This window comes from Dendrobates tinctorius, unplaced genomic scaffold (genome assembly GCF_039654945.1).
Source record: "Dendrobates tinctorius isolate UK_male_01 unplaced genomic scaffold, ASM3965494v1 ptg000086l, whole genome shotgun sequence".
Classification (NCBI taxonomy): domain Eukaryota; kingdom Metazoa; phylum Chordata; class Amphibia; order Anura; family Dendrobatidae; genus Dendrobates; species Dendrobates tinctorius.
In genome coordinates, this window is record NW_027361754.1 from 8774398 (window position 1) to 8788751 (window position 14354).

At 44.1% G+C, this 14354-nt stretch overlaps 1 protein-coding gene across 4 annotated transcripts in view; it reads right to left on the reverse strand.

Moving 5' to 3' along the window:
• Positions 1 to 5935, reverse strand: part of CLSTN1 (calsyntenin 1) — a 121815-nt gene extending 115880 nt beyond the window's left edge. For 3 of the 4 annotated variants that reach the window (XM_073585004.1, XM_073585003.1, XM_073585000.1), the window contains exon 1: positions 5639 to 5935. In XM_073585004.1, coding sequence (XP_073441105.1) covers positions 5639 to 5720 — 82 coding nt within the window. In that variant the 5' untranslated portion in view covers positions 5721 to 5935. The remainder of the gene's footprint in view (positions 1 to 5638) is intronic. The other variant, XM_073585001.1, reaches the window with a different exon arrangement.
• Positions 5936 to 14354: the final 8419 nt, after the last annotated feature.

The following is a 14354-nucleotide window of genomic DNA, read 5'->3' on the forward strand; positions in this document are numbered from 1 at the left end:
GTATCTAATATGTATGGCGAGCAGCGCCGGGCATAGTAACTAACTGTGGTTAGTTATAACAAATTATAATTATCCTCCATCCCATAGTCCCGTGCCCATATACCCATCATACATATCCACCATCCCATAGGCCCGTGCCCATATACCCATCATACATATCCTCCATCCCATAGGCCCATGCCCATATACCCATCATACATATTCGCCATCCCATAATCGAGTGCCCATATACCCATCACACATCCTTCATCTCATAGTCCCATACCCACATACCCGTCATACATATCCTCCATCCCATAGTCCAGTGCCCATATACCCATCACACATCCTCCATCCCATAGTCCCGTGCCCATATACCCGTCATACATATCCACCATCCCATAGTCCCGTGCCCATATACCCATCATACATATTCTCCATCCCATAGTCCCGTGCCCATATACCCGTCATTGAGACACACACATATGCAGTATATATATATATATATATATATATATATATATATACACATACAGTGCCTACAAGTAGTATTCAACCCCCTGCAGATTTTTCAGGTTTGATAAGATGCAAATAAGTTAGAGCCTTCAAACTTCACACAAGAGCAGGATTTATTAACAGATGCATAAATCTTACAAACCAAAAAGTTATGTTGCTCAGTTAAATTTTAATAAATTTTAAACATACAAGTGTGGGTCAATTATTATTCAACCCCTAGGTTTAATATTTTGTGGAATAACCCTTGTTTGCAATTACAGCTAATAATCGTCTTTTATAAGACCTGATCAGGCCGGCACAGGTCTCTGGAGTTATCTTGGCCCACTCCTCCATGCAGATCTTCTCCAACAGGGCCGATAAAGTACGCGTGCGCAGGAGCCGAGGGAGAAGCAAGGAGGAGGACATCATCGTATGAAGATGGGAGGCGCCGGACGGGACCGAACGCCGGGGTGAGAATAATCTAACTGTTTTTTCTTATCTTTCAGGTTTCATCGGGGGCTTATCTACAGCATTACAGAATGCTATAGATAAGCCCCTGATGGCGGTGGCTGCAGCTGATAGGCCAAAAATGGGGTCCCCTTTAAATTCCGCAACAATATAGCGGATTGCGGCAAATCTGTGCGGCAGGAGATGACCCGCGGCAACCTGCGGATTTTGCAAAATCCGCGCAGATCAATCCGCAGCAGATTCCGCAGCGTGTGCACACACCCTTACTATGGTTTTTCTATTGTGTGGCCTGCTATTACATTGTGCACACATCAGGTGCACTGCTCGTATGCAATTAAATGTTTGTGGCTCACTTGTTGTTAACATGATTGATGTGCTCATGGCGCTGAGACACCTGTTTGGCTGTGTGCACACGCTGCGGATTTTGCTGCGGTTCCGCAGCGGTTTTGGCCGCTGCAGACCCGCAGCAGTTTTTGCTGCGGTGTACAGTACAATGATTCCCTATGGGAATCAAAAAACGCAGTGCAGACGGTGCGGAATTTTCCGCGCGGATTATCTGCGGTTTTCAATCCGCAGAAAGAATTGACATGTCAATTCTTTCTGCGGATTCTCCTGCGGTTTGCCATCTCCTCCATTGAGGAGATGAAAAACCGCAGGGCAAAACCGCAGAGCAATCCGCAGGTAAAACCGCAGGTCTTTTGACCTGCGGTTTCACCTGCGGATTGTACAAAATCCGCGCGGATGAATCCGCACCTTTTCCGCAGCGTGTGCACACAGCCTTTGTCTCTTCTTTTTTATTGTGTACTACTATTTTTTGTACTAATAAAATTCATCTTATTCATGTTCGCCTATCTCTTCCGTTTTTTCCGATTGTAACTATCAATAAAGCTGTGACAAAGCCAAATGCCAGGAGCTATCAAAAACCGCTTTATTTAAACCATGACATACCAAAAAGAGACAAAAAAAACGCAGCATCAAAAATGTATAAAAACACACACAAAGACACACTGAAAAAAGCTATTTATCTGAAATGCTACAGAAAATCTGCAACATCATAAAATTAACAAATACTACTATTGCGAATTTAGCCTACCATGTTACTGAAAAATGATCAATAATTTCCAAGGCAAAAAAAATAAATAAATAATAATAATCCAAAAATTGGAAAAAAAAACAACAACATATTCCTCCTGTACATAGACCTATGCGTATAAACTGATCTAATGTTCTCCCAGAACCATTCCTTGCCATTTGTGTCCACTCCTGGGCTATCTGGAAAGCAGAGATGAGGCGATTCAGGCAGGTGGAATAAGATAATGTGGCCTAAACCCTTCTAAAAATCAGTGTCTAGATGCCAAATATAAAGGACTACTGAAACCAAAGCATTCAGTGCAAAAGGAATGGCCGGACTGAAATAGCTCTCATTTAGCTGGGAGTCTTTTAAACAAGCAATCAATCTCAGAGAGAGAAATCCAGTGAACCGGATCACTTACAGCGGCACAATGATGGGGGGCACAGATATATTCACGGACTAGCACTGGTTGGAAGGTGGCGAGCTCTGGAGCAGAGTGGTACCATGCCAGGCCTGCAATCTTCTCATAACCTCAGCACAATAAATTCCATACTGGATACCAATGAATGCGTTACTTGTTCCTCAACAATCCCTGCAGGTCTTTCCATTTTCTGCTTGGACCTGAACATTATGAGAACATAACCGCTTTGCAATCATGCGCTAATGTTAATCAGCAGATGGTGCAGCATATACAGCACGACCAAGAACCATTTACACTGTATACAGCACAACAGGGTGCCATTAGATTGTAATCCCAAGAATAGGTATAAGGGTAGCGTGTGGGACCGATTATCACCATGTAACAGTCATAATCATCCGATCATTAACATTTTTCAACAGTGACTGTTTTTTGTTTTGTTTCTACCCAAACAAAATATCCCTGTTTGTAAGACAAGACAGAACAAATCCTTAGAGACAAGTCAGAAATTTGGTACGGCCCCCCGAAAAGCTGTGCTCACATCACACAGATAAAAATTTAATGTGCGCGTGTAAGTGAGATCTGCCCCATTCTCAGTTCAGGATAACTGACAACAGAAGCATCTGGCAGCCATTTATCCCTCGCTCCACATTCACACCAAAATCAAATTCACACAGAATCCATATACATTAAAGTACTATGGGGCTGTTCACATACTCTTGTTTTATTTGCAAAAAAAAGAAGCGACACGGGTCCGTGTTCAATCCACGTTATGGATCAGTCACCTATATTAAGTCTATAGGTCTGTGAAAAATCATGGACAGGACACAGACGGACGGCCATCTGTTTGCTGTCAGCTTTTAGCTTTGTAATAGGTAAAAGATTTTCAATTATTTTGGATTTTTTTGCTGATTTTGGACAGACAATCGTACTGTTCTCCAGTAGCCAGCACTCCCGTGTATGGGAGTCGGACAAGATTGTTGCCAGGCGAATGATCGGCCGACATCCATCTAATGTGTATGGGGGTCTTGAGACCTCTATGGACATTGAATAAAAGTCGTCCTGCTTGTAGACCATCTAAAGTGAATGGGGGTAAAGTTGGAGTTCAATTGCCAGATGCTTTTGCTCGGAGAGAAGATAATTTGGTAGTGGCTCTCATTTAGTTATACATCTGCACTTTTTCCCAAAATCCCCTTAGATTAACATCACTAACTGAGCATCCAGTCTATTACTGCTATAAACTACCATTACAGTAAGAAATAATAAAGTCGACCTAAGTGCAGACACTTTCCCCTATTAACGTTTCCACACTTTCCAAGCCTCATCTGGTAGAAACCAGCTAAACAGCGAGGAGCACTAAGTATGTTAAGCATAATTAGAAAGCATTGTGCTAAAGGGATCTAGCACGTCGTCACAAGACTCGCACTATTATGGGACGCCAGCAAAGCACGCTCCAAAAATAAAGCACATTTCCCGCAGTATTGTCTTACTAGGACTCAATATATTTATACACCCATCTGCTGAACGCTACATATCTGTCCAATATAGCAACCGGCAGCTATCAGTGATGTCAATCCTGCTGGCACAGAGGAGAGGACTTTGAGGGTTAACTGAAACTCATCGCCATTAACCAAAACATGGTGTACATCTAATACTGGCAATGAGGCGTTTGGGCAAAGGAAAAGTCCATGCAAATAAATTACAGAGCGTCACCTGTCAGGAGGTTCCTGGAATTAAAGCATACATGCAAATATTTGGGGCATTGTTACAATGTTTTATATACAAAGTGATTTCACCTGAAAGAAAACATTTCCCATCACAGCAAAGAGATGGAGCGCAATACGGAGCAGAGGGGGATGACACGGGCCCGGTCTTATATAATGAGGTTTCTATTGTCACTGTGTGACTGTGTGTGGTCTCCACTGATATCCATCGTACAGAGATCTGCAATGCGCATACCCCCGGACCCCTATCTGGGTGCAGGATCCTAAATGAATGGGAGTGTGAGGAGCGCTGCTCCCCAGGGAGGAGATTAATGAATCCCTGCACAACACAGATGAAGTCCTGCAGAGGGCACAATACCACGTAGCCTGCAGGTACCCTGGCAAGACTGAACTTTGCTAAGGGCAAGACAGGCAGCGATCAGTGCACGCAAGGAGCTTCTCTCATTGTCCTAATGCCCCCATTAATCGGAGAAGCTGCTCCCTGACATAGCGATGGCAGCCAGCATCTCTGCGTCTATGGCAATACGATAATCAAACATTTAACATCAGTCGAAAACGCCTCAGGTTTATTTTTTGGTCTCTGGGGGAGAAGTCTGACACCCCTCCCCATTACAAAATAATAGAAAGGCTTTCAGAGAGAAAGGAGAATTCAGTCCAGAAATCGACAGTCTCCTACTCAATTATCCTGTAGACCAGGGTTCCCCAACAGATCATGTTTTCAGGATTTCCTTTGTATTGCAGAGGTGAAGCAATTATCACCTGAGGAATACTAAGGAAATCCTGAAAACATGATGTTGGTGGGCCTTGAGGACTGGGGTTGGGGAACGCTGCTGTAGACTGTAAGCCCGCAGGGGCCAGGCCCTCTGCACCCGTCTGTCATTGGTAGTTTGTTCCCTGTAATATATATTTGTATTTTGTAGGTAACTCTCCTCATGTACAGCCCCGGGAGAATGGAGGATCAATGGTGATAGAAAAATAAATGCTAATAATAAATGGCTATATAGCTGGAGATAGCTCCTCAGGGCCCATTATAAGCCTGGGGGCCACTAGTGTGCAAGCAAACGGCTGTCAGTGTCACCCCGGCATGGAAATGGTGAAAGTGGAGCCGAAAGTAAACGTGGCAGCTGATCGCAACTGTCACTAAGGGCATAGATATTAGATGGATAGATGGAAGGATAGATGACAGAAGAAATAGAAGAGCTAGATGGATAAATAGAAAGATGGCTAGATAATCGATAGAAAGATGGATAGAAGGATGGATAGATAATAGAGAAATACTAGATCAGGAGATGGCCATTCCATGCAGACATCCGGACATTACATAGAAGGATATGATACAGATCTAACACACATGAGGATACATTAGAGGTGATAGATAATTCCTCAGGGCTGACGTCTCCATAGTAACCGTCTCCTGCTGCGGTGACCTCCGCCCTATGACCCCTCACCTCCTCGGAATCCTCCATACCCCATCCCCCTCACCTCGGGCCGCCAGTGCAGCACACACCAGCCCGGTGACGAGCAGCAGGCAGGCCGGCGAGCACCGCCACATCCCCGGCATCATCTTCTCGGCCCTCCTCCCTCACTCCGGGAGCTAATAACAACCAGACGTCCCTCCTCCGGTGCTAGTGCTCCGATAATCCGGGAGGGCGAGCCCTGCGCTCCGCGTGTTCCGTGCACCCCTCCTCCGCTGAGGTCCGGTACCCGGTGCGGAGTTAAGATGGCGGATGCTGCTGAGAAGACGTCTCTGTGTCTGCGGGCACCGCGGGACCAGCCACGCCCTCCTGCCACACCTACCAATCACTGCACCGTTTGCGTTCCAGGTTCTTGGAGACACGCCCATGTCAGGAGCTTTCCGCAGCTGCTATTGGCTGCCTGTGAAACGCAGGCTTTTCCCGCCCATGATGGGCTGAGGTGTTGTACAAATAGCAGAACCGCCCCTTGCCTGAGGGGATGAGATGGGGCAGGTTCAGTGATGGGCGGTGGAGGGCACTGCCTGCATCCTCAGAGATGCTCTGCACCAGGGCACACCCTGTACCCAGCAACCTTTACCTCAGGATACATCATGTCACCTGTCTTGTCAGAAGAAGCCCTCATATTATATCGAATCGTGCTATCACATTCTGATACAGCAGCCTTCACCTCATGTAAACTGCCTGCTCTCTGTAATTCTTGACTTAACTAATGCCCCCATAATACCAGCCTGTGCCCCCCCAAATGTATTTAGTGCCCTCATAACACCATCCAGTGCCCCCAATATATACAGTATAGTGCCCCATAATACCAGCCAGTGCCCTCAATATATACAGTGCCCTCATAACACCAGCTAGTGCCCCAATATATACAGTATAGTGCCCCCATAATACCAGCCATTGCCCCAATATATACAGTGCCCTCATAACACCATCCAGTGCCCCCAATATATACAGTATAGTGCCCCATAATACCAGCCAGTGCCCTCAATATATACAGTGCCCTCATAACACCAGCTAGTGCCCCAATATATACAGTATAGTGCCCCCATAATGCCAGCCATTGCCCCAATATATACAGTGCCCTCATAACACCATCCAGTGCCCCCAATATATACAGTATAGTGCCCCATAATACCAGCCAGTGCCCTCAATATATACAGTGCCCTCATAACACCAGCTAGTGCCCCAATATATACAGTATAGTGCCCCCATAATGCCAGCCATTGCCCCAATATATACAGTGCCCTCATAACACCATCCAGTGCCCCCAATATATACAGTATAGTGCCCCATAATACCAGCCAGTGCCCTCAATATATACAGTGCCCTCATAACACCAGCTAGTGCCCCAATATATACAGTATAGTGCCCCCATAATACCAGCCATTGCCCCAATATATACAGTCATGGCCAAAAGTATTGACACCCCTGCAATTCTGTCAGATAATACTCAGTTTCTTCCTGAAAATGATTGCAAACACAAATTCTTTAGTATTATTATCTTCATTTAATTTGTCTTAAATGAAAAAACACAAAAAGAATTGTCCTAAAGCCAAATTGGATATAATTCCACACCAAACATAACAAAGAGGGTGGACAAAAGTATTGGCACTGTTCGAAAAATCATGTGATGCTTCTTTAGTTTGTGTAATTAACAGCACCTATAACTTACCTGTGGCACCTAACAGGTGTTGGCAATAACTAAATCACACTTGCAGCCAGTTGACATGGATTAAAGTTGACTCAGCCTCTGTCCTGTGTCCTTGTGTGTACCACATTGAGCATGGAGAAAAGAAAGAAGACCAAAGAACTGTCTGAGGACTTGAGAAACCAAATTGTGAGGAAGCATGAGCAATCTCAAGGCTACAAGTCCATCTCCAAAGACCTTAATGTTCCTGTGTCTACCGTGCGCAGTGTCATCAAGAAGTTTAAAGCCCATGGCACTGTGGCTAACCTCCCTAGATATGGCCGGAAAAGAAAAATTGACAAGAGATTTCAATGCAAGATTGTTCGGATGTTGGATAAAGAACCTCCACTAACATCCAAACAAGTTCAAGCTGCCCTGCAGTCCAAGGGTACAACGGTGTCAACCCGTACTATCCGTTCGCATCTGAATGAAAAGGGACTGTATGGTAGGAGACCCAGGAAGACTCCACTTCTTACCCCGAGACATAAAAAAGCCAGGCTGGAGTTTGCCAAAACTTACCTGAAGAAGCCTAAAACATTTTGGAAGAATGTTCTCCGGTCAGATGAGACAAAAGTAGAGCTTTTAGGGCAAAAGCATCAACATAGAGTTTACAGGAGAAAAAAGAGGCATTCAAAGAAAAGTACATGGTCCCTACAGTCAAACATGGCGGAGGTTCCCTGATGTTTTGGGGTTGCTTTGCTGCCTCTGGCACTGGACTGCTTGACCGTGTGCATGGCATAATGAAGTCAGAAGACTACCAACAAATTTTGCAGCATAATTTAGGGCCCAGTGTGAGAAAGCTGGGTCTACCTCAGAGGTCATGGGTCTTCCAGCAGGACAATAACCTAAAACACACTTCAAAAAGCACTAGAAAATGGTTTGAGAGAAAGCACTGGAGACTTCTAAGGTGGCCAGCAATGAGTCCAGACCTGAATCCCATAGAACACCTGTGGAGAGATCTAAAATGGCAGTTTGGAGAAGGCACCCTTCAAATATCAGGAACCTGGAGTAGTTTGCCAAATAAGAATGGTCAAAAATTCCAGCAGAGCATTATAAGAAACTCATTGATGGTTACCGGAAGCGGTTGGTCGCAGTTATTTTGGCTAAAGGTTGTGCAACCAAGTATTAGGCTGAGGGTGCCAATACTTTTGTCCGGCCCATTTTTGGAGTTTTGTGTGAAATGATCAATGTTTTGCTTTTTGCTTCATTCTCTTTTGCGTTTTTTCATTTAAGACAAATTAAATGAAGATAATAATACCAAAGAATTTGTGTTTGCAATCATTTTCAGGAAGAAACTGAATATTATCTGACAGAATTGCAGGGGTGTCAATACTTTTGGCCATGACTGTACAGTGCCCTCATAACACCATCCAGTGCCCCCAATATATACAGTATAGTGCCCCATAATACCAGCCAGTGCCCTCAATATATACAGTGCCCTCATAACACCAGCTAGTGCCCCAATATATACAGTATAGTGCCCCCACAATACCATCCAGTGCCCTCAATATATATAGTGCCCTCATAACACCAGCCAGTTCCCCAATATATACCAAGTGCCCTCATAACACCAGCCTGTGCCCAAAATGTACAGTGCCCCATAACACCAGCCTGTGCCCCCAATATATATAGTGACCCATAGTACCAGCCAGTGCCCCAATATATACAGTATAGTGCCCCATAATACCAGCCAGTGCCCCCAATATATACAGTGCCCTCAGAACACCAGCCAATGCCCCAATATATATAGTGCCCCATAACACCAGCCTGTGCCCAAAATATATACAGTGCCCCATAACACCAGCCTGTGCCCCCAATATATATAGTGCCCCATAACACCAGCCAGTGCCCCCAATATATTCACTGCCCCCATAACACCAGCCTGTGACCCCTAATATATACAGTGCCCCATTACACCAGCCTGTGCCCCCAACATATATAGTGCCCCATAACACCAGCCAGTGCCCCAATATATACAGTGCCCTCATAACACCAGCCTGTGCCCAAAATATATATAGTGCCACATAACACCAGCCTGAGCCCCCAATATATATAGTGCCCCATAACACCAGCCTGTGACCCCCAATATACATAGTGCTCCATAACACCAGCCTGAGCCCCCCGATATACACAGTGCCCCATAACACCAGCCTGTGCCCCCAATACATACAGTGCCCTCATGACACCAGCCAGTGCCCCCAATATATATAGTGCCCATAACACTAGCCAGTGCCCCAATATATACAATGCCCCATAACATCAGCCAGTGCCCCCAATATATAAAGTGCCCCATAATATGAGCATGTGACCCAAATATATACAGCGCCCTATAATACTAGCATGTGCCCCTCAAACATACAGTGCCCCATAACACCAGCTTGTGCCCCCAATATATACAGTCCCCCATAATGCCAGCATGTTCTCAATATATACAGTGCCCCCATAATACTAGCATTTGCCCCAATATATACAGTGCCCCCATAATTTCAGCATGTGCCCCTCAATATATACAGTGCCCCATAATACCAGCATGTGCCCCAATATATACAGTGCCCTCAAAACATCAGCCTGTGCCACCTAATATATACAGTGACCCATAATAAACCACAGTGCCCCATAACAACAGCCTGTGCCCCCATAACTCCAGCCAGTGCCCCAATATATTCAGTACTCCATAATACCAACCTGTGACCCATTATATTTGTACACCACAATAAACCACAATAAACCACAATCCCCCTCAAATATATGCAGTGCCTCCATAATACCCACCAGTGCCTTCCAATATATACATTGCCCCCATAATAACATGCTGCCCCTATAGTACCAGCCTATACCCAATACCAGAATGCCATTAATAATGAAAGTGACCCCTGACAGCCAGTACCCTATAGCAGAACTACAATACCCTCAAAAATACCATTCACAGTCGCCCCCATAATACCACAGCGCTCAGAAGTGTTTGCCAAGAGTACTAATAGCTGATGGAGGTATAATTGTGACATTGTCATCTACAAAGGTGGCCAACACCCCAGTTAGCCCGGTCAAAAATAAAATCGAGAGTCACAAATGTTGTTGGTATTTTAGTAGAAAATTTCTTTAACCCCTTAACAACCGCCGATACGCCTTTTAACGACAGTAGTTAAGGGTACTTAAACCACAGCGCCGTGAATGTGCAAAAAGTGTATAGCGCCCCCCAGAGTCGTAATTTCTCTGGTGTCTAGGCTGTCGGGGGTAGCCGAGACCCCAGAGAACATGATTGGGGTTGGTTTTCACCGACCCCGGTGTTGCGATCGCCGTTATTAGCTGTATAATGGCGACTGCAAAAGATGAAAAAGGACGATGTGCCATTTAATTTCTCTCTCCTCTGAGGTGATCGCAACTCAGAGGAGAGAGAAATAGGTTCCCCAATCCCCCCCGGTACCTCCCAATGTCCCTGGGTCTCCTGGCTTTCCCCCGCAGCCACCGGCTTCTTCTTCCGGTAAGAAAAAGGCGGGCGCATGTGCAGTGCACCCGCCGAGATTTGCCGGCCGGCACCCATAGGAATATTTTTCCTATTGGTTCATTGTGGTTACTTTGATAGCCCCTATCACAGTGATCAAAATAAAAAAAAATAGTAAATAAATCCCCCTTTATCACCCCCTTAGTTAGGCAAAAATAATGAAATAAGAAAATATGTTTATTTTAATTTTCCCATTAGGGTTAGAATTAGGCTAAAGTGAGTTAGGCTAAAGTTAGAGCTAGGGTTGGACTTATTGTTAGGATTGGAATTAGGGTTAGGATTAGAATTAGGGTTGGGATTAAGGTTAGGGTTGGGATTAGGGTTAGGATTAGGGTTAGGGTCGAGATTAGGGATGGGGTGTATTAAGGTTAGGTTTGTGGTTAGGGTTATGGTTATGGTTGGGATTGGGATTATGGTTAGGGTTGGGAATAGGGTTAGGGGTGTGTTGTGGTTAGGGTTATGGATAGGGTTGGGATTAGGGTTAAGGGTGTGCTGAGGTTAGGTTTGTGGTTAGGGTTATGGTTAGGGATGGGATTAGGGTTTTGTTGGGGTTAGGGTTGGAGTTAGAATTGAGGGGTTTCCACTGTTTAGGCACATCAGGGGGTCTCCAAACGTGACATGGCACCACCATTGATTCCAGCCAATTTTGCGATCAAAAAGTCAAACGGTGCTTCTTTCCTTCCAAGCCCCAACGTGTGCCCAAACAGTGGTTTACCCCAACAAATGGGGCATCAGCGTACTCAGGACAAATTGCACAACAACTTTGGGCATCTAATTTCTCCTGTTACCCTTGGGAAAATAAAAAATTAGGGGCTAAAAAATAATTTTTGTGGAAAAAAATGATTTTTTTATTTTCACAGCTCTGAGTTATAAACTTCTGTGAAGCACTTAGGGGTTCAAAGTGCTCACCACACATCTAGATAAGCTCCTTGGGGGGGTCTAGTTTCCAAAATGGGGTCACTTGTGGGGGATTTCTACTGTTTAGGCACATCAAGGGCTTTGCAAATGCAACATGACGCCCGCAGACCATTCCATCAAAGTCTGCATTCCAAAATGGTGCTCCTTCCCTTCCTAGCGCTGCCATGTGCCTAAACAGTGGTTCCCCCTCACATATGGGGTACCAGCACACTCAGGACAAATTGCACAACAACTTTTGTGGTCCAATTTCTCCTGTTACCCTTGTGAAAGTAAAAATTTGGGGGTGAAAACATAATTTTTGTGAAAAAAATATGATTTTTTATTTTCACGGCTCTAAGTTACAAACTTCTGTGAAGCACTTGGGGGTTCAAAGTGATTACCACACATCTAGATAAGCTCCTTGGGGAGGTATAGTTTCCAAAGTGGGGTCACTTGTGGGGGGTTTCTACTGTTTAGGCACATCAGGGGCTCTCCAAACGCAACATGGCGTCCGATCTCAATTCCAGCAAATTCTGCATTGAAAAGGTCAAACGGTGCTCCTTCCCTTCCAATCTCTGCCGTGCGCCCAAAACAGTGGTTTACCCCCACATATGGGGTATTGGCGTATTCAGGTAAACTTGCACAACAAATTTTGTGGTTCATTTTCTCTTTTTACACTTGTGAAAATAAAAAGAAATTGGTTCTGAAGTAAAATGTTTGTAAAAAAAAGTTAAATGTTAATTTTTTCCTTCCACATTGCTTCAGTTCCTGTGAAGCACGTAAAGGGTTAATAAACTTCTTGAATGTGGTTTTGAGCACCTTGAGGGGTGCAGTTTTTAGAATGTGTCACTTTTGGGTATTTTCTGTCATGTACACCCCTCAAAGTGACTTTAAATGTGATGTGGTCCCTAAAAAATGGTTTTGTAAATTTTGTTGTAAAAATCAGAAATCGCTGGTCAACTCTTAACTCTTATAACTTCCTAACAAAAAAAAATTTGTTTCCAAAATTGTGCTGATGTAAAGTAGACATGTGGGAAATGTTATTTATTAAGTATTTTGTGTGACATATCTCTCTCTCAGGGCATAAAAATTAAAAGTTTGAAAATTGCAAAATCATATCAAGTCATATCGAATAAATTTTACCACTAACATGAAGTACAATATGTCACGAAAAACATCCTCAGAATCAACGTGATCCGTTAAAGTGTTCCAGAGTTATAGCCTCATAAAGTGACAGTGGTCAGAATTATAAAAATTGGCCTGGTCATTAAGCTGCAAATTGGCTCTGTCACTAAGGGGTTAACATAGTTATTGCTAAATCCAGACTCATCTGCATTACTGTCTAATTCTAAGAGGTTCTGCAGCAGCTGTGTATTGCTTTAATATTTAATCTGAGCTGTTTTCTAGGAATAGTAATAATAATAATAATAATAAATGTTATTTCTATAGCGCCGACATATTCCGCAGCACTTTACATTTCAGAGGGACATGTTCAGACAATATACATTACAGCATAACAATAATCACATAGATCATAACAGATACCAAGAGGAATGCGGGCCCTGCTCGCAAGCTTACAATCTATGAGGAAAAAAGGGGAGACACGAAAGGTGGGTGGTAACAATTGCCCTGATTGTATGGACCAGCCATAATGCTAAGTGTGTAACAGTACAGATGCAGAGGGCTAATGGATGCATAAAGCATGTGGGAACATGATGCGGGGAACCTGGCTATGGTAAAAAACTTCTGGCTGTGCCACATAGGGATAGATTAGGTTAATGTGTTGAGGCGGTAGGCCAGTCTGAATAAATGCGTTTTCAGGGCACGCTTAAAATTGTGGGGATTGGAGACTAATCGTATTGAACTGGGAAGTGCATTCCAAAGAATTGGCGCAACACGTGTATAGTCTTGAAGACGGGAGTGGGAGGTTCTGACTATTGAGGTTGCTAACCTCAGGTCATCAGCAGAATGGAGGGCGCGAGTAGGATGGTATACTGAAACAAGGGAGGAGATGTAGGGTGGTGATGAGCAATGAAGAGCTTTGTGGGTGAGGGTAATAAGTTTGTACTGGATTCTGGAGTGGATGGGTAGCCAGTGTAATGACTCGCACAAGGTAGAGGCATCAGAATATTCATGTCAGAGACGATGTCCATCTAAAAATAAATAATGGACAGAAGGAACTAATATTAACATTATAGTCTAAAGATCCACGGTTCCTGGCATCATGGCCTGGCACAGAAAATATCTTAAAGGGGATGTCCTGTAATGGGCAATAATCACCAGCTCAGAGGAGAGACGGTGCACAAAGCTTTTCTCTTTTAAAAAAAAAAATATAAAAACATTAAAAAATCCTGCTTCAAATATGCCCCAAAATGCATCAAATAAAATGGAAAATGCAGCAAAAACCACAATAGTAAAAGAAAATTGTTATTGCGTATTTTGGTGCCGACACCTGTAGAAAACGTAGATAAAAAGGGCAGGAAAAAAACAAACTTAACACTACATGCGAACTCAGCCCTAAAGTTCCACTGTCCATTATAAAATACTAACACTGCATCTTTACTTCCCGGGCCATCGGCCGACACCGATCCTTGGAAGTTAGCGCTGTGTATCTCAGCCATTATGAGATACTGTTAT